General features: G+C 30.7%; 3 protein-coding genes across 5 annotated transcripts; 2 read left to right on the forward strand and 1 right to left on the reverse strand.

Annotated features, from left to right (window-relative positions):
- Positions 1-1,946: 1,946 nt before the first annotated feature.
- On the forward strand, positions 1,947-5,232 carry LOC113869656 (transmembrane protein 45B). 2 transcript variants are annotated; one of them, XM_027506098.1, is made up of 3 exons: positions 1,947-2,194; positions 3,022-3,488; positions 4,637-5,232. In XM_027506098.1, exons 2-3 carry the CDS (start codon positions 3,142-3,144, stop codon positions 5,124-5,126), a joined length of 837 nt encoding a protein of 278 aa, XP_027361899.1. In that variant the 5' UTR covers positions 1,947-2,194; positions 3,022-3,141; the 3' UTR covers positions 5,127-5,232. The 2 variants fall into 2 exon arrangements, with proteins under 2 accessions (XP_027361899.1, XP_027361900.1); XM_027506099.1 differs by having other exon boundaries at positions 1,947-2,205; positions 4,637-5,230.
- Positions 5,233-6,050: 818 nt separating this feature from the next.
- On the reverse strand, positions 6,051-11,072 carry LOC113868960 (MOB kinase activator-like 1A). 2 transcript variants are annotated; one of them, XM_027504996.1, is made up of 7 exons: positions 10,960-11,072; positions 9,151-9,199; positions 8,036-8,144; positions 7,790-7,883; positions 6,836-6,969; positions 6,593-6,756; positions 6,051-6,422 (listed from the first exon to the last, which is right to left on the reverse strand). In XM_027504996.1, the coding sequence occupies exons 1-7, from the start codon at positions 10,980-10,982 to the stop codon at positions 6,348-6,350; spliced, it is 648 nt and encodes a 215-aa protein (XP_027360797.1). In that variant the 5' UTR covers positions 10,983-11,072; the 3' UTR covers positions 6,051-6,347. The 2 variants fall into 2 exon arrangements, with proteins under 2 accessions (XP_027360797.1, XP_027360798.1); XM_027504997.1 differs by having other exon boundaries at positions 6,095-6,422; positions 10,844-10,962.
- A 3,561-nt stretch (positions 11,073-14,633) lies between these two features.
- On the forward strand, positions 14,634-17,539 carry LOC113868964 (growth-regulating factor 5-like). Its single transcript, XM_027505001.1, has 2 exons — positions 14,634-15,206; positions 16,726-17,539. The coding sequence occupies exons 1-2, from the start codon at positions 14,710-14,712 to the stop codon at positions 17,144-17,146; spliced, it is 918 nt and encodes a 305-aa protein (XP_027360802.1). The 5' UTR covers positions 14,634-14,709; the 3' UTR covers positions 17,147-17,539.
- The last annotated feature ends 1,224 nt before the right edge of the window (positions 17,540-18,763 follow it).

The raw sequence follows: 18,763 nt of genomic DNA on the forward strand, positions 1-18,763 counted from the left end.
ATGCATGGCATAAAATAACAGTGCATCCAATTAGACAATAAAGCTTAAAACCATATTGCAAGGAAATAATTATTAATTGGTGATGACAAAATTGAGGTTTACGCTTAAAAAAATTTGCATGGCTAATTATAATTCTCAGAGATGCTAATAAAGCCCAACACACAAAACTCCTAGTTTATCATGTTAAAAAATATTATTTTAAAATGAAAGTGGTTATTAAAAACAAATGCACAACAAATAAAATTAGTGTTTTCAATGTGTGATTAAAAAACTAAAACTCATTTTGTTCTATTTACTTTTTAAATAATAAATGAAATAAAATTCTCATTCCATCATAAAGTTTTCAAATAATAAAATAGAAAAAGTATTTCATTTTACTTTTGGATTGTGTTACCTTTAATTCGAACTTGTGCTTCTATATATACTATTCTATTTCCATCGTTTAATTGAATTTATTTTATGTCTTTCAATAAATTTTGATATTTTGAAATTGTAAAGACTATCATTGCAAGGAGGTCGAATGGTTGATGCCCATTTTCCAAATCGTGACGCGGGAATGACAACAAACTACGTGTTAGGTTAACCATTTTAATAGTTTTATCATTTTTTTCAGATTACACTGTGAGATTATTATGAACATTAATTCTTTTAATATTTGTGTGTCGGTTTTATTATAGCAATATATATTATGCGTATTACGCGTTGCTCTTGGTTGAACTTGACGTAAGAATTGGTATATTTTGTGTACTTTCATTAAATTTTGAACTAATCATTTCTTTATTGATAAAAATTAAAATTTATGATAGTGTGAACAGGTTTATATTATCATTGAATTCTGATATATTATATTGATAACAATTATCAATTTTTATAATAATTATTTAAAATTTACAGTTTATTTTAAGACTGTAATAGAAATGAACGCTGACCGATGATATGAAAACATGAGCCGTTGAGTTACAACAAAAGAACGAAAGTGGAGTCAACACTGGCTAGGCCGAGTTGACCAAATCTACAGGTCCAACCGGTGGCCTGCACTCATCACAAGCCAAGACAAAAAAAAGTCATAGAGTTGGTAAAATGAGTATTCAATTAAATTATACTTAATTTATTTAGTAAATACAAAATTTAAGCTTTAATTTTAATTTTAAATTTATTTAACATGACCTAATTAAATTTGATGTAAATTAAATTTATAAAAATTCCAAAAAACTGAGTTTAGTATATTTTGAGTATTATTTTCATAATGTTAAATATTTAAATTTTAAAATCAAATTTTCTGCTTATATTAATTTTATTTAACTAAAAAAATTATTTTTAATAAAAAATATTATAACTTAATATTTTTTTTAACATGTATATAGTGAGCTAATTCGAATGGGTTGAGTAATTTGTTTTTTCTACCCTAGTTATATAATAATATATTTTAAATTATATTTTTTTAGTGATTTATTTTTATTTAATTTAAAATAAATATATATTTTTACTTTAAGGCAAATTTAATTTTTAAAAAACAAAGACTTTTCCTACCATGTCAGCCTACCCCCGTTTGAGTAACATGGAAATGCAAACGCGCCAGGCTAGATTGGAACACTTTGTTTAAAATACAAATAAATGAACAATCAAAAGGTCCAAATTGGCTTGCGTTTTTTTTCTTCTCGGATTTACCGTAATAAAATATTTGATGACCTAAAGTATAAAAATAAAAACTTATTTTTAAATACATTAATTTTATTATAAATTTTATATTAATAAAATATTCACTAATTATATAAATAAACACATTAATTTATTGATATACGTTCACTTCTCTCAAAGTAATAATAAAAACATGTTACTAATTGACTTGAGTTTGTTACGTAACCCCATGGGTATTCAAAAAAGGTTGAAAAAAGATACCCTTGTTGGCCGTGGCCGATGCAACTACGTTGTTGTTTGTCGTTGTTTCACCCAAGTGCTGCCTTCAACCCTTGTTTTTTTTTTCACCCCACAAAACAAATAGCCATCGGTTTCAGATCCCACAAAACGCACCATCATACCACTCTTTGCAGTTTGCGCAATCAAATCTTCTACTTTTTCTTGTCTCTGCTTATTAAATTCAGTGATTTTGTGAGAACGTAGCTTTTTTAATCGAGAGAGAGAGAGAGAAACAATGGGTGACTGTACTCTCTGCATCCAAACCAATCACTCCACCGTGAGTCATCAGTAATCACCCTCTTTTTTTTAATTGTCATCATTATTTTCTTACTTTATGGTTATGTTTATGCCTTTTTTTCATAACCCCATTATCCAAAGTGAAAAGTGCATAATCATTCATCTGATATGGCTTATAAAAATCTCAGCTTTCATGCCCACTTACACAATCTATCTCTATTGGTATTAGATTTTAGATATGCATACAAGGTGAAAGGAAAAGGAAAAAAATGGTTTTTGATTTAACCATTAGTACCATACCAGATGGGTTAGAGAGAGTTTATGTGATTTTTTCCCATATATTGATGGATCTCCCTGCTTTTCTTCTTCCTTTCCCTTCTCTAAAATTTTCCTCTTTGCTGCGTTTTTTGTTTTTTTTATCACTCAAAATTTCCAGCTTTTGACTTTTTTGGCTGGTCTTGTGAAAGTTTTTCTTTGATTTGTTTTGATTTTGTGATGGGGTTGTGTAAATGAGATCAACTTTCTCTCCTTTAAAATGAAAATTTTTGTTGACTCTGAAAATCACTCCTTTTCAAGTGAATCTCTTTAACCACTGTACCAGCCTCGTTGGTGTCTCTGCAAAATTCAAGGGTTTTGGAGGACATCTTTTGAACTTGGAAGGTTTCCTTATTGGTTCCGCTTGTAAAAGAAAAGCTCTTGAACAAACTACAATGAAGCATAAACTTTGAAGTGCGTGCTAATTTTGACATGTTTCCAAACGCACGCAAAGTCTATGATTGATATATTATTATAATATATAAGAAGATACTGTCTAAAAAAAGCTGCTATTCCATGTTTGAAAACTGATGGTGTCTTTATTCAAAACAGGATTAATTGGTAGGTTCATGAAGTGAGATCTGTCACAGATCATCTATCTGATTTGTACAGCTAAGAAACCATATTAGAGAGATATATTTTGGAGAGTGGTGAAAATTAATCATCATAACCATGGGATCTTTCAAGGGTCATGCTTTGCCAGGGACATTGTTTCTTCTAGTTGGTGTGTGGCATATATGGGGTTCTGTGGTGAGGTATGTTAGGAATCCTAAGGCATTTCAAGTGAGGGTGTGGAATCCTGTGCCAGGGTTTGATGGGAAGCTCAAGCACCTTGAGCTATATGTTATTGCAATTGGTGCTTTCATTGACTTGTGCATCGAGCTCTTGTATTCAACACACCTCAAGTTTTTTGTTGATGGAGTCCTTAACCCCTCTCACATGAATGACTTTGAGCACGCAGGAATGCTTCTTATGTTTTTCATCTTCGGTGGTGTTACACTACTTACCCAAAAGACCAGGTCAGTTCCTCTCTCTCTCTCTCTCTCTCTAGGGTAAATTATCTATTATACAATTTAAATGTTATTTATTATTGAAGAATTAAGATTGTTTAGGTCATAATTAATCCGCCCAGGTTATTGAGTCTAATAAATCCATATCTTGATTTTACTTTGTCTACCTCTTCGAATGTTTAAAATAAAGAAAATGTTTGATACACCGCTAAAAGTGAACATTTTTAGGTGTTCCATAACATTTTGTGTGTATTTTTTAGATGCATGTATACGGAAAAGATAATAGTAAGAGATATAAACAATAGTATGCAGTATTAATTTTGAGTGATTCAATAGAACTCTAAAAGGATGATGACCGACTCTAGATTTTTTTATCAGCAGGTAAATTTTCCTTTTCATTCCTTGAGTTTTATTTATTTTCGAAATTAAACAAGAGGTAAAGTAGTGCAAAATGGTTGTCAAAAGTCACGATGTAACAAGTTTACTTCGTCATGAAATTGACGTTTTAAGTGCTATATTATTGAAACTAATGAAAAGAATTGGATTCTGATGAACAGTTAATAAATTGGTAATATAGATAAGCCATACTATTGATAACCGCAAATCATGCAGTAAAGCTCGAATAAGTCCATGGTCTGCGCAATTTAACTTTCAAGTCAAAAATTGTTGCTTCTACAGAGTATATCTGATGACCATTACATGCTTTCCTATAGCTGTCTCTCTAGAGGTTGTCCTAGTAATGAAGCTACGTTTTTTTCCTTTGCTCCTTGTGGCACATTGCACTTCCCATACAGTTTTCATAGGACAAATTTTACAGTTGTGTTTGGTTTGCTCTAATTAGTTAGTAGTTACTGATTCATTTACTCACTGAATTATTATTTATTTGGGGGCTATGAAAATTTATAACGATCTCAAATGTTTGATACTGCTCATTATGTTCCATTACTACAGATCTATACCTTTCCAAATCCATGCATTTCTTATAATCCGGCATCTTGAACTCTTTTTTTATCTATCATTTTTGCACTCGATGCTTGATTGTATATTTGATTTCATAATCTGTAGTTTACTAGGCATGAAAAAATTATCAATTTCTTTGAAGCATCTTATTATATCTTTTTAACCGCCCTCCCCTTTTGTGATTTTTTCTTGCATAGATTTCTTCCCTTGCCAGAAGGTGCTCTTTGTTTGATTGCTGCCACAGCATTCTGTGCAGAGTATCTTCTATTCTACTTCCATTCAACAACACACAAAGGCCTTGAGGGATATTACCACACCCTCCTTGTCTTCTTGGTTGGACTGTGTATATTATCTTCAGTTGGTGGAGCCCTTTTGCCTACAAACTTTCCAGTGGATTTATGTAATGGCATTGCAATAGCACTGCAAGGCATTTGGTTCTATCAAACTGCCTTTGTTCTTTACGGCCCTATGATGCCAAAAGGTTGTAAGCTCAGGGAGAATAGTGTCACGTGTAACTCAAGTGATAGTGAAGTTCGTGGTGAATTGCTTGCTAACTTTCAGCTTTTTGTTTCGGTCCTTGTGGTCTTAGTTGGAACTGTGGCTTCATATGGCTTTGCAGCTTCAAGATATGGAAATTCTGAAGTTAATAGCTTGCATACAACTCATGATGAATCAGATGAAGACTGAAGAAATATTGCTTTTTTTTTCCTCTCTTATAGAACGTTTGTATATTGAAGTCAAGGTTCATGCATGTATGATCACTGAAAATTGAAAAGTAACACCCCCCCCCCCCCCAAAAAAAAAAATCATTTTTGTGCTGCAATAATTTATAGGAATCGGATATTAAAGGAACATTGAATTCTTTTCTCTGGCATATGATTACAAACTGATTTTAGTTTTTGATTCTTGTTACAAGAAATAGTAGGGAAGTCCACTTGGATCATATTCTCATTCTTCCTTCGTCACTTTTTGTTTGTGATGATGGCATTTGATGCATTTGCTAAACTCACGTTGCAAATTACCAGGACCATTATTTCACAGAAGAATAAATAATCAAAAAGCTATGCCATGATGCCTTCATTGATTGAGCATTTGATGGCTGCTGGCTACTTTCTTTTTATGATGCAATTTTTAATACTTTTTAGTTTCTTTAAAAAAACATTACATATATTTCTTTAACTTCTTTCCTTTCGTGCAAAAAATATTTTAAATATATGCCCTCTAGTTTTCTTCTCTTCAACCCTTTTCACATCCATTGAAAGATGCGACAACCGATAAAATCAGTAGAATCGGCTCAAATATGTTCATTTTCAACCAAATTTTCAAACGAAATGTTGACCTACCGAAAATAAGCAATTAATATAAGTAAAATTTTATTAAAAGAGATAACTATTATATTTCTATAACTATAATGTAACAGATATACAATTTTTCTCATAATTTTTTTCTATTAAATCCTTTTGAAAATTACAATCCCTCCTTTTCAATTTACATGAAACAATTATTTCCTCATTTTTATTTGTGCGTAGTCTCCAACGTGCATATACATACATGTGCAATTTTCAAAACTAAGCAATTTGCCATATTAAAAATTATTGCAATCGGCATAGGAAACTAAATGATTGACATTTAAATATTAACAATAAACATTATTCCAGTAACGACCTTTCCAACTTCATATTAAAGCATCGAACATGAAGTATGGTCTTCATTGGTATATATGAGCCATTACAAATTAACATTTTTCTTATATGTATATCCCATTGCATAATATGATTTTTGTGGAAGCTATGAAGGATAACATGGATCCTGTTCCCAAGCACATGTAACACACAAATACAACGAGGCTTTCTGAAGTCAAATAGTTATGCCTTTTCCTAGGATAAGTTGGGTCCCAATTCATATAATCTAATATGGAACGATTATGGTTTCTATAAGCTCTTGAAGGGGTGACAGCTCCTTTTTGTCAATCAGCCCGAACTCCTGCATAACAATTGCTTATTAGTTTTATGTTTTAAAGAAAAGAGAGTTTTGAATAGCCTTTGGGCAAAAAAATAAATAAAAATATGGTGTATGTTTAAAACACATTGAAAAACCTCTAAATGAAGATCTAATACAGAAATTATAACTGATAGTGTATGAGAGAGACTTACACAGGTAAAGAGTATAAAATGCTTGAAGCAAGTGTTTAAGTGGGCCTCTTCTTTGAGGCTCACAATTTTCTGAAAGTGAGAATGATATATGTGAGCATATACACGGAACAATCGCTTGAATATTGTCTTCACGACTTCCTTAAAGTTGGCAGGAAATGGTGAACCTACATGATTTAATAAGATTATGGTACAAAATAAACATTATGATGATCAGAGAATCTTTAAGAAAATATAAATCTTCACCAAGCTTCTGGGGGAATATGGATTCATCATCAAGCTGTGATTCAATCCAGTCCATTAGATACTCTACATATTTTGGAGCAGAAACCTCAATAGGTTTCTTAATTTGTACTCCATCTGCCCATCTATACTCATACCTAAAGTTTTCATGGAATGGACAAGACAGCATAAGAGCTACAAATACATAAAAGGTAGTACAAATGAATTTCGAATGAACAGGTGACTGGAATTGTCATTAGCATTAAAGAAATGATGTTTATCAGAAAAACATTTGCACGTAAAGTAATTTGATTTGATGTACTTCCATAAAGGCAGTCTAAAACTCACTCATTACTATATAATGTCTAGATTCTTGAACATGAAAAACTGGCATGAGTATCTGAATTACGATGATTTTGCAGGAACATTGAACCAAAGAAAAGAACACACGACAAAATGATAACTTTAGCATCTCTAAGCAAAAAGTTTTTTTTTTCTTTACCTAAAATAGTGTTAATACATACGTCATAAAATTTAGACAGCCACAAAAAAATATACATATATATATATATAACAAAAAATAAGACATAATTGATAGTTGCTAATTTTTATGCACCTGCATACCCTTTTATGAACAAAATCACCAAAAGCATACAGCATGTAATAATAGCAACTATCAAAACAGTTAGAAACCAAAACTAAAGTCTTCTTCTAAGAGGGGATGCTCACAAGGAGTTAAAAATTTATGACAAAATGATATAAGTTTAAACAACAAATTGAACTTATTTTTATTGTCAGTTAGTTACCCGCTGACTAGCGATAATAGATACACAATAAACATGCAGCTGAGTGATTTTCTCATTCAACAGCTAGGATAATTGACAGAATATCATTGACTGTATTTCTAAATGCATACAAATGTTTTTCCCGTCATAAAGAAAGGTAAACAATGAAATCAATCAGTTAAACATGCCATACTTGGGTCCAGCAGACATTGTCCGACAATTTTCAGGAGTACAAAACTCCGTTAGGGTACCATAGAGCAGATTCACCTGGTTGAAGAAATCAACAGCTAAAATGTAGGCCAACAAAAAAAAAGTCAGAGTACTGCATTTCAGAATTGCATGAATATGCAAATGAGGAAACTAGGGGATAAAAGGCAAGAGAAAACTTCAACGAAAATATAAACTGCTCTTGACAGTGCTTTAGAGAGAAAATAGTTACTGTTAACAGCTAGCCACTCATTTAAATCCTCCCCAGGAGGTAGCTTTACTGCTTCCCTCAGATTTCCACTACCCAATGTGGCATCAATATGTTTTCTAAGCTGAGCTCCCTGCAATAATTATAATAATAATAAAAGAGTAATTAGCAGAGAATTATGTTCATCTTCCATTGCAGCAGGGTGAATCTTAGAAAACCTAAGATAGACCATCCAATTACTCCTTTTCCCCTACTCACATTAATCACAAGAAGTCAGTAGAAATTGAAATTATAACAATCAAGGGATTTGACAATCTTGTGCTCTAGAAATTGGAATTGTAAATATAATTCATCAATATGACAATTTTCGAAAAAAAAATCAGGAAACAGGAATTGGAAGATGTGATTTGTATAAAAAACTACATTATATCAATATATTTAAAAAGTATGTTTAACTCGTACATAATCACGGCTAAGGTCACAATTCAAAATTAACAAAGTAGCCAGCTTGACATATCCACACAATTTTGTACCAAAAATTAACACACAGATGTCAAAAATTTGGCAGATGCTGTTGTAACACATGTATGGTGAACAGAGAAACATCATCAACTTTGGAGAATCCATGCATTACAAGGTAATATTGTAAATTATATCCTTACAACTTCAAAATCAATCCAGTTGATGTACTTTTGCATTGAAGATGACATACATTGGGTATAATATGTAAATCCATTTCCTGTATATTCACTGCCTAAAAGTAGCCGCTTATGGGTCACAGACCAATCTATTTTACTTCTAAATGTGTTCCCTTTCCCACCCTTTTAACATTGTATTTCTAAGATATGAAACATGATTTAATAAAAGAACATTTTAGAGCTTAGAGCACTCTAAAAGATTTTCTTTTATTGGGATTTATTTTGCAGGGTCATAATTAATGTAAGGCCTTCCACTATCCCCTCACCCCCATGTGCACATGCACAAAATAATGAATGAAAGACTGACTAGCTAATAATGCCAAGGCCCTAGGCTTTAAATGAAGAGACAAAGATTAAAATACTCAAGAACAATTTAAATTAATAAATTATATTGAATAAAATATCTAAAAAAAGGATCCCTGAAAAACAAAAGGAACCAACCTTACTTCCAGAAGGAGTACTCTTTTTAGGGCGGAATGTTCTCTGGTTTCTGTTGCAGAATAATATCAGGTATATTACCAACAAAGAATGGAAGAGAATCAAACTAAATTGAATTACTAAAACATTCATCAACATCTTTTGCACCTGTGACAAGAGCACCAGTATAAAGCAAAGTTGCACTTATAGCAATAGTTATTTCTCTACAGTTAAGAATTAACTTCTTAAGAATGACGATTTGTGTTGGGAAGCTTAATTCGTGATTACCACACATTTGTGACTATTTAGGGAGAGGGGGATGTCCAATAAACTTGAATGGCCTAATTATACAAACATTTTATTGAATTAGTTGCCAAATAATCAACAAATAATTAAATAAAAAAGGGCTGGCCAAATATGAGTAGTGATCAAGCAGTCTCTGTCACCACAATAAACCAACTTAGGTTGATGTCCATAAAGAAGACAAGAAGGGTAAGTGTGGTCTACACGGCTTTGAAATGATAAAGAAGTGTGGATTATTGATCAAATAATAGGACCTAGAAGAGATGAAGGAAATGTGCAGACCATAAATTGAGTGGTAACGACTGAAACATTGTCATCTTCATATTAAAGTTAGGAAGAATTTAAAGATTCAAGAATTTGTTTTCATGAAAGTACTGACTCTTGTGGCAGTGAAGAAATGATGAATAGTCAATAATATTTTTAAGCTGCCTTACAACACTTATTTTTCCAGAAATGAGCTCGTATTAGGTTGTATGAGGAACAAATGCTCTTCACTTGGTCAAAAGGGAATATCAGATAAAAACAAATTTTGTATGTGTCACTCATGACATTGCAAGGAAGACATGTTTACTCATCAGTACTTAAAATATGCTGAAAATCTCCTCAGAGTTTAAGAGCCAGAGTTAGAATATAGAATGATAAGAGGACAGCAAATCAAAATCTATGAAAAAACCATTTCAAATAAAAAATGGAAAAAGTCCTTAAAGGGAGGAACAATATTGTAGAAATTTCATTGAATAATTTTTTTAAAATTTATTTGTAGCCACAGAGACAAAAGAACAGAGAGGAGAGAATCAAAATATAAGCTCCTTAGATTCAAATAATAGATAGATTAATTAGATATCATGTTCAGCAGGACAAAGATGAAAACATAAACAAGACAAACAAAGCTCTTTCACAAAACCTCGCACAGTTATTCTTCCTGAAACTTCAAAAAGAAAGTTTACTATCCAGGCAAATCCAAAATTATGCTATTGGATAAACAAAGTAATTACAACTTATTTTAAAAGATATCACACAAACATTAAAAAAAAAAAAAAAAAAAAAAAAAACTAACAAGTGCTTCAGTCTTCTAGTAAAAATAGAAATTAGCCTCCTTTATGTTTAAATATATCTGACCCACCACACTTTGAGCAAGTTAAGCCAACTTAGCTTAATCTATTCCGTTTGGAGAAAAAGAAATTATTTCCCCAAAATAACCTATTCCCCCAAACATGCATGAAACAATTCCACTCCGTTTCCTATTGAGGGTAATCAAAGAGTGTAATGAATTAACAATAGATCAGTGAAAACATAATAGTACTGCCCACTAAATTTTCTCATATTCATATACATGAAAGTCAAATTGGATGCTACAACACGATCGAGATTAAAAAAATTCACTGAACAATAAGGTACCCGTTTAAATTCTGACCAGATCAGTGATCAGATCATAGAACGAAAAGCCATTAAATGAAAAGAATGAAAGGTGGAAGATTGAAAGTTGGGAAGTATGAATTGCAGTAAAAACAGAAACCTTTTGGCACTGACCTTCCTATACCGAAGAGGCTCATGGCTGGGGTGAGAGAGAGAGGGGAAAGTTTTGGTGTTTTTGCTCTTTCTTTCAGTTTCAGGTCTCTTTTCCACTCCCAAGTTTCCAGCTTAGAATTCCAATATTTCATTTTTCTATTATTTTTTATTCTTCAACAAATTTACTGAATCACCCTTCGTTCTAATTTAATCCCTCCTCGGTCCTTTTGGTGCTCATGGCCTGACGTATGCGTGATGTAATTTTGTAATCGTATATTTTGATAATTAGTTAAAAATGAACATTTATTTATTTGTCTCTTTTTTGGGAAGCAATATTAGTAGGAAGGGTATAAGTTAAATTTGATTTATAAAAAAAATATGATATTGAAGTTATAAATAATTTTTTTGTACATATAATTTTTTTTAATTCGAGGTTTAAAGTTTATTTTTTAAAAAATATAAAATTTTATTTTTATCTTATCTTTTACATATTTAATTTTTTTATTCAGATAAAAAATTTGATATTACACATTAAATTATAATAATTTAATATATTTAGTAGTTAATGAATTATTTTTTTATTTGTTAAATATATGTTTTAAGTATTTTAAATGATTTATTACTGAATAAGCATTTTATATTAAAATATAAGATAAAAGAACAGATAGAAATATAATAAAAATATATTTAAACGCAACAATTATGTAATGACAACTTTTAAAATAAAAATTATCATTTATTAAATTTGATATTTTTCTATCACTATACAGTATATATATCCCTAGCGGTGAATTTTGGGTGAGAAGGGGGCAACTTTTCCTTTTCTTTAACAAAAATAAATATTAATAAATGGTTATATAAAAAGTTTCAAACTTTTTTATTAAATTAAAGTTTCATTGTTATTTTAAAAACCTTATATAATTTTGCCTCTTTATTTATATCAATTTTATCCATATATGCCACAAATAATTGTAATTATTTTTTACTTTTGTAGAAATCAAAATTTTTTGTCTGGAATTAAATTATCTTCAATAGTTTATAATAAAAATATAAGTTTTAAATCTTTTTTATTTTAAAATTGTTAGTTTAAACTATATATGTCATGCAATTTGAAAATAAAGGAAGTAACTTCTGTTATTCCATTTATGATGTCAAGAAAAAATAGTAGAAGACAAATTTGAATAATTTATATGCTGGTTTTCTCATTCTTCTTGCTTGACAAGATATACCATCCCATCAACAAAGGAGTGGAGAAAACATGTCACAGTCAAAATCAAGGGGTTTTGTTCATTAGACTAATTTTGGATTAAAACAAATCCCAAAAATAGTCTTTGACATTTTTTATTTTATATGAAATATTTGTTTACACTTTAATTAGGAATGTTATAAAAACAATTCAATCCATTATAAACTGTTAAATCGATTAAAATATTTACAAAATCAAATTATTGGATAACAAAATAAATAAAAAAACAACCACATTTTTTTATCTGTTTTTTATTCTATCTTTGAATAGACACTAACTTATAACATATTGAATTGAATGCGATATTTTTTTTTTAAATAAGATTATTTAATTTTTGAATTTTAATTAGAGTAGGTTGTGATTTTAGTGCCTTTAGCAATTTTTTTATGATTATATAATTAATAAAGTTTTAGTTGTTTACTGGCAAAAATAAAATGTTACCCCTTTAAAAAAACCAAAATCACTGATTTACTAAAAAAAAAAAAGACTATTCCAATTTAAAATGCTAAAGATTAAATTGAATTAATTAATTCTGATGTTATTTTAAACTGCAAAAATATTATGATCGAATCAGTTTTTCTTTTACCTTAAAATTGGTTCATTTTATAAAATAATAATTAAAGTGGCACCTTTATAAAATTAAGAATTGAAACAAATCATGTTTATTAAAAAATAATGTAAAGATAACTAAAGTACATGGTGTTTTACTCTTCAACTATCACAGTGGTGAATGGTAGAATTTTTTGAATTCGATCTATTTAACATGTCAGTGAACTAATTTTTGAAAAAATACATGTTCTATGATACTTTATTGGTTTTCATGTTTCTTATATTTAAATGTTTTAGACAATGTTTAATTTAACAAGCTGAGTCAAACCCTTCACAAAATTGAGCAGCAAAAGTCGATTAATTAAATTAATTAGGATTATTAATTAATACATATTTATAAAAATAAAAAATAAATAGTCAAATAAATAATTTTTTTAATAAATATTTTTACTTATAATTTGTGGACAAATTTATTCTTTTGCTGTATTAATATTTTTATAAGTATTTATTTAGATGTTTAATAAAATTGTACTTTAATTATATTAAATTTGTTTTTAAAAATGTAATTTTTATTATTTAAAAATACATTTTTATTCACTTCATTGAGATATTGGAACTAGTGAAAGTGTTGTGGGCTTCTATCAGTATGTAAAAAACTACGAACTATCCTTTTTGCGGATTTATTTTTTAATTTTTAAAAGGAACGAAGGCAGCCCTCAACTACACGTATTTTTTACCTTATTGTTTTAATAATTAATCATGCAATAATTGCACATGAAATCAATAATGTAAGTGTATTTTTAAATTAATTGAATTAGAAAAAATGCTAAAGTCCATGAAAGTTAAGAACTATCATTAAATTGTATGATACTGTAAAAAGAAATAAAAAATAACTATTTGTGTTTTTTTTTTTTTTGTGGTTTCCTTACTTACTAACAATTTTTTTTCACTACTTTACAGGATGAATTTAGGAACAAAATAATGAATATATTTAGCATTGTATTTAATTAAAATTTTAATTTATTTTAATGATAAATATTGTTTTTATTGCAATTTTTTTTTTGTGCACAGAAAAACTCAAAATTACATACTGAATTCAAACTTATGTTTACTAAAATTAACACTTATTAATGCACGTTTTCATGGTTTAATTCACAATATTTTTATATTAATAATTTTGGAAATTAAACATGAGATCACAAACTAAAGAGACAACTAAGAAGTCTCCTTGAACCCACATTCAGTTAAATGTACTTTTAGAAATTGCTTAATCTAAAATTTTTAAATTAAAAAAAATATGACTGAAATTAAAAAGGAAACATGAAATATTAAGTACCTGCTTTAGCAAAAATTGTAATCAATATCTCTCATTATCACATACTTTCATATAAATTTATGATTAAAATTGGTTTTAACTATAAAATAACCCAAAAATAGACACTGGCAACTGACATTTTTATAAAATAAAAAAAAAGGTTAAAATATACGAGTTTGGTGAACGACTGACTGACGACCAGGTATTTCTATTTTTATACTTTAATTTTTAAATTATATCTATCAGTTTAATATATGAATTTTGTAAAATTATATTTTAATTTATAAATTTATAATTTTTTAATATAAAACAAAAAATCAGAATAAATATTTTTCATCGCTTTGTAATTTCTTTTTAATACTTTTTATATTATTTAAAATTTTAAAAAATTACTTACTTTTTTAAAAACGTTTTATTACAAGAATTGATGACAAAATTAAATTTATATTTTAACATTTTTTTAATGGGTACTTTAAGACATTGTTTAGTATTTTTGTTAAAAATAATAATAAAAAAGGGGTTTGAAGGTTCCTTGACTCATAGTTATTGTTAATAGAATGCTTGAGTAGCAATCCCTACCATTCCCATTTCCCAATCCCAAACATGTCTCAGTTAATCTAACGCGCAATCTCTTCTCTCTCACTTGCATTCAATTCAAGCCATGAGCGTACCTTCGGCGCCGTCGATGTGGACGGCGACTCAGCCTCCGTTCACGGTGGCGCAGTGGCAGGAGCTGGAACACCAAGCCCTCATCTTCAAGTACCTGAAAGCGGGTCTATCGGTTCCCCCAGACCTTCTCCTTCCCATTCGCAAGAGCATGTCTCAACCAATGGGTTTCTACGGCAAGAAGATTGATCCTGAACCCGGTCGCTGCCGGAGAACCGACGGCAAAAAGTGGCGGTGCTCTAGGGATGCTCACCCTGACTCTAAGTACTGCGATCGCCACATGATACGACGTCGTTACCGTTCAAGAAAGCCTGTGGAATCTCAACCTCAAACCACCACCGCCACCTCACCTACTCCTACTCCTCCTCACGCGCTTCCCTTGCACACCAATGGTACTCGCCAGGGTTTCACTTTCTCACTCGCCAACACCAACCCTCACCTTCACATCGATCCTCTGTCTCTTCCTGGTCACTCTAACAAGAAAACTTTTAGGTATCTTATATTTTTTATTAATTCATTCGTTATTTGGTTCTCCGAATTTCTTAATTGTTGTGATAGCTGTCTTTAGGGTTGTTTGAGTTTTTTACTGTAGTTTTCTATTGGAGTGTGTGTGTTTTCGTTGTGTGTTATTGTGTTATACAGTTAACATGGTGGTTATGATGCTAGGTCATGTGCCTGACTTGTGGATTATTGTGATGTGTGGGACGAGACTATGAATTTGTGAGAGTGAGGTGTGAGTCATTTGGATATGGTTTTTGAGTTAGATTTGTGTGTGTTTGGAAACATGCAGTACTAATGAGCTGTCATTGTGAATTCAACGAGCCTTTTTTCAAAATTTTTGGCCAGTTTTACACGTTGAAGCGATTTTCTACTTTGCCCCGTGGTATATGGGCTTGCTGTGCTTTGGTTTGGTGTTTCTGGATTGTATTTAATTAGGCGTTGCGGTGTATTGTGGGAAATTTATGAAGTGCCCGATTTTTTTGTAATTAGGATTGTCTTTTTGCGGTTTAAGATCACAACTTCGTGCTCTAGGTTAATTTATTGAAATATTTGGTAGACATGCGTTTCACATTTATTTAAAATATATTGTAAGACGTATAGGGCATGGTGTTTGGCGAATGAAGAAATATCGGGTTATGGGTTGATAAAATTGGAAATCAAGGGTTTGCTGATGATTGCATATTAGCAAACTGAAGTTATGGTGGGGGAATTGACATTAACGTGTGATACAGTTAAAGCAGTCAAGGAAAGGTAATTTCATGATGTTCGACTGTGCATCCAAACAGTGATTGATGAAGTTAGATAATTGTCAAGAAATGGTGGTTCATAGCTTTGTGCTTTTGAAGGAAATATTGTATGTCTATTGGGTCATCAGTGAGCTCTTATGGAGTCATGTCTTTATATCTTCATTTTTTTGTGTTGTTGTTTTTCTTCCCTATCACTCGGAGATACATTCTTATGTAGCCTTGCCATACCTGTGTTTTCTTTTTTTTGGGGGGGGGGGGGGTGTTTGTCAATGACGGAGCTGATATTGATACTATGTGATAACTAAGAAATGCTCGTACTGAAGGTGACTTTTCTCTTTTGTAAAGTAAAAAAAAAAGAAAAAAAAAGAGTAGGAAACATGAGATGGAAGATAATGATGAGAGTTATATTTTGGTCCCCGAAATAAGTGATTTTACTCTTTATAAGGAACTTTTGGGATTTGAGTTAATGGATATTATCATAATTTTATGACAAATGAACATGGGAGCGTCAAAATTGCCTTATGCAGCATGTAACAGCAGTTTTCTTCTGGACAGAGCCTAAATCATTGACCTCACTAGATTCATGTGCAGATGGTGGATGCTTTTGCAATTTATGGCTGCAGTGACTCCAGCCTCTAAGCATTTGGATCCATTTGTAGCCTTTCATAATTTTTTCTTTAATATTTTTAAAAATTGTTGGTAATTCCCTATTGTGCACAATTGAAACATATGGAGCAATATGATATTTACTTAACACTCCATAGGTTTGGACTGAATTCCGAAGCAGATGATGAGCACAACCTCTTGCAGAAAGATCTGGGAAGTGTGAGGTATCAAGGTTATGACTTTACTGCAGATGGCATGTGGTCTCACATGTCTCAGATTCCATCAAACACTGTTTCAGAATCGAGAAGTGGTTCTACTATGGCTGGCAACTGCTTCCAACAGCAAACTATGCGAGATCCTGAGCTCTTGAACGTGGACACGGCAAGGACCAAGGAACTTGCCTTTAGTGGCCAGTTAAGTTCAGCAGGGTGTTTAAAACAGGAATATCAGTCCTCACAGTCTCTCTTCAGTGACTGGCACTGGAAGAAGGATTTAAGTTCCTCTGCAGTTGAGTATAGGCCCAACAAGGATTTTAACTGCAACCCAGATGTCAACGTTGATTCAAATGGTTCTCTGTAAAGCTTGCACAGTGTGTTTTGTCGTATGTCATGTCAACATCCTCCCGAAGCAAGCATTTGAATCACCAACTGGTCCCCTACCCTTTGTTTCCCTCCCAACCGATGAAAATAAAAGTCCTCAGGCAGTGATTTATTTTCATCAGTAGTATTTAGATACCCGAGGGAATCATGGTTTAATTTCTAAGCTTCAATGTGTTGTTCTTTTATATTAGCTTAGATACATACTTGAAGGAGTTCTGTTTTCTTTACATGTAAACCTGTAACATTTGAATGTGCTTTTGTTTTTCTTTGTTGTACTGCCATTTAGTTTGGTTCATGTTTCCTATGATTGAAGTCCCATGATTGTTAGACTCATTTTGCTATTTTCAGCCATCAAGCATGCTCACGAGGATGGTTAATTATTGCATGAATGGTTGTGAATGACTAACATTCTTTAACATGGTATTTGGGACGTGGAATCAATGATGTGGCAGTATAAGCGGTGTTAGACTCTGTAGAACCTTGAAATTGATGAGCGGAAGTGTGAGAGGTGAGGGGCAAATGGAATAGTGCTTTGCATTGGAATTTAGATGCAAATATGGCAGTGAAGTGATGCTTTCGTAGCTACGGCGAACATGGGTTATTAATGAGATGTGCAGTGGTGGTTGGCTTTATTAATGTTTTAGTTTGGAGTAGCATTTCGAGGTAGGAAGGCGGTGGTGTTTCACAATGGTTTTTTTCTTTATGATTTTATTTGGTTTTGATAATATTAACTTTTGTGATTAAATTTAAGTATTTAAAAGTAATCATTTTAATTAAAAATGTACTTATTACATCTTTATTTTTTAATATAATAAATAATTTGTTTTTAAGGTCAGATTAATAATTTTTAAAATTTTAGTCTTTAGAAATTTTAATAGATTGTCTCTAAAATACATGATTTTAATATCTAGTGAGAGATTAAAATTATGTATATTTTCTTAAATACAGGAATTAAAATTGAATTAAATTTTTATAAACTTTCAATCACAACAATTTAAGTTATTCTTCATATCTTCGTTCACTCACCTTTAGTCAACTATTTCAACTATGAAAGTGGGAGTGATAATGATAGGAATAGTAATGTCTATGATATGGTAGTGGTTACAATCCAATAGGTGATTATGAAAACAGTAAGTGGTGATGATAATTATGATACTTGTCTTTTCAAGGGTTAGAGAGAAGTCAGTAATTTATTTTATAACTAAAAATTTATACTAAAATTGTTTATTTTTGTTTTAAAAATTGAGTTAAAAGTATTTCAAATAAATTTTAAAATTAGTTTAGTTTCATTTTCCAAATATGCTTTGTAGTAAAATTTATATGTAAAACTAAAAACTAAAAATTAAAAAATTGCAATGATCTCTAACATACTTTTCATTTTCTATTTTTGAAAGTTCTTTAAAAAAATGCAAAAAGAATATTAAAGAAAAAACTCAACTTAATTTGATTATCCTTTTTTAAATCATTTTTTTCAAAGAAAAAAAACTATTTGATACGGATACATGATTCTTGACATAACATATAAATTTCATTATTTATGATGTTGATAATGAGTTTGGACTTGGACCACACTTCATATGATTTTATCATAAAATGA

The sequence above is a fragment of the Abrus precatorius genome, unplaced genomic scaffold (assembly GCF_003935025.1).
Source record: "Abrus precatorius isolate BTA unplaced genomic scaffold, Abrus_2018 Scaffold6, whole genome shotgun sequence".
Taxonomy (NCBI): domain Eukaryota; kingdom Viridiplantae; phylum Streptophyta; class Magnoliopsida; order Fabales; family Fabaceae; genus Abrus; species Abrus precatorius.

What these genes read in the sequence shown, in the direction of transcription:
- LOC113869656 (XM_027506098.1), top strand. Translation starts at nt 3,142, where the DNA reads ATGGGATCTTTCAAGGGTCATGCTTTGCCAGGGACATTGTTTCTTCTA. An exon ending in CTACTTACCCAAAAGACCAG is followed by an intron (nt 3,489 to 4,636) that starts GTCAGTTCCTCT and finishes TTTCTTGCATAG; the next exon opens with ATTTCTTCCCTTGCCAGAAG.
- LOC113868960 (XM_027504996.1), bottom strand. Translation starts at nt 10,982, where the DNA reads ATGAGCCTCTTCGGTATAGGAAG. An exon ending in TGAGTGGCTAGCTGTTAACA is followed by an intron (nt 7,884 to 8,035) that starts GTAACTATTTTC and finishes CCTACATTTTAG; the next exon opens with CTGTTGATTTCTTCAACCAG. An exon ending in ATTTTATACTCTTTACCTGT is followed by an intron (nt 6,423 to 6,592) that starts GTAAGTCTCTCT and finishes ATTGTTATGCAG; the next exon opens with GAGTTCGGGCTGATTGACAA.
- LOC113868964 (XM_027505001.1), top strand. Translation starts at nt 14,710, where the DNA reads ATGAGCGTACCTTCGGCGCCGTCGATGTGGACGGCGACTCAGCCTCCG. An exon ending in TCTAACAAGAAAACTTTTAG is followed by an intron (nt 15,207 to 16,725) that starts GTATCTTATATT and finishes AACACTCCATAG; the next exon opens with GTTTGGACTGAATTCCGAAG.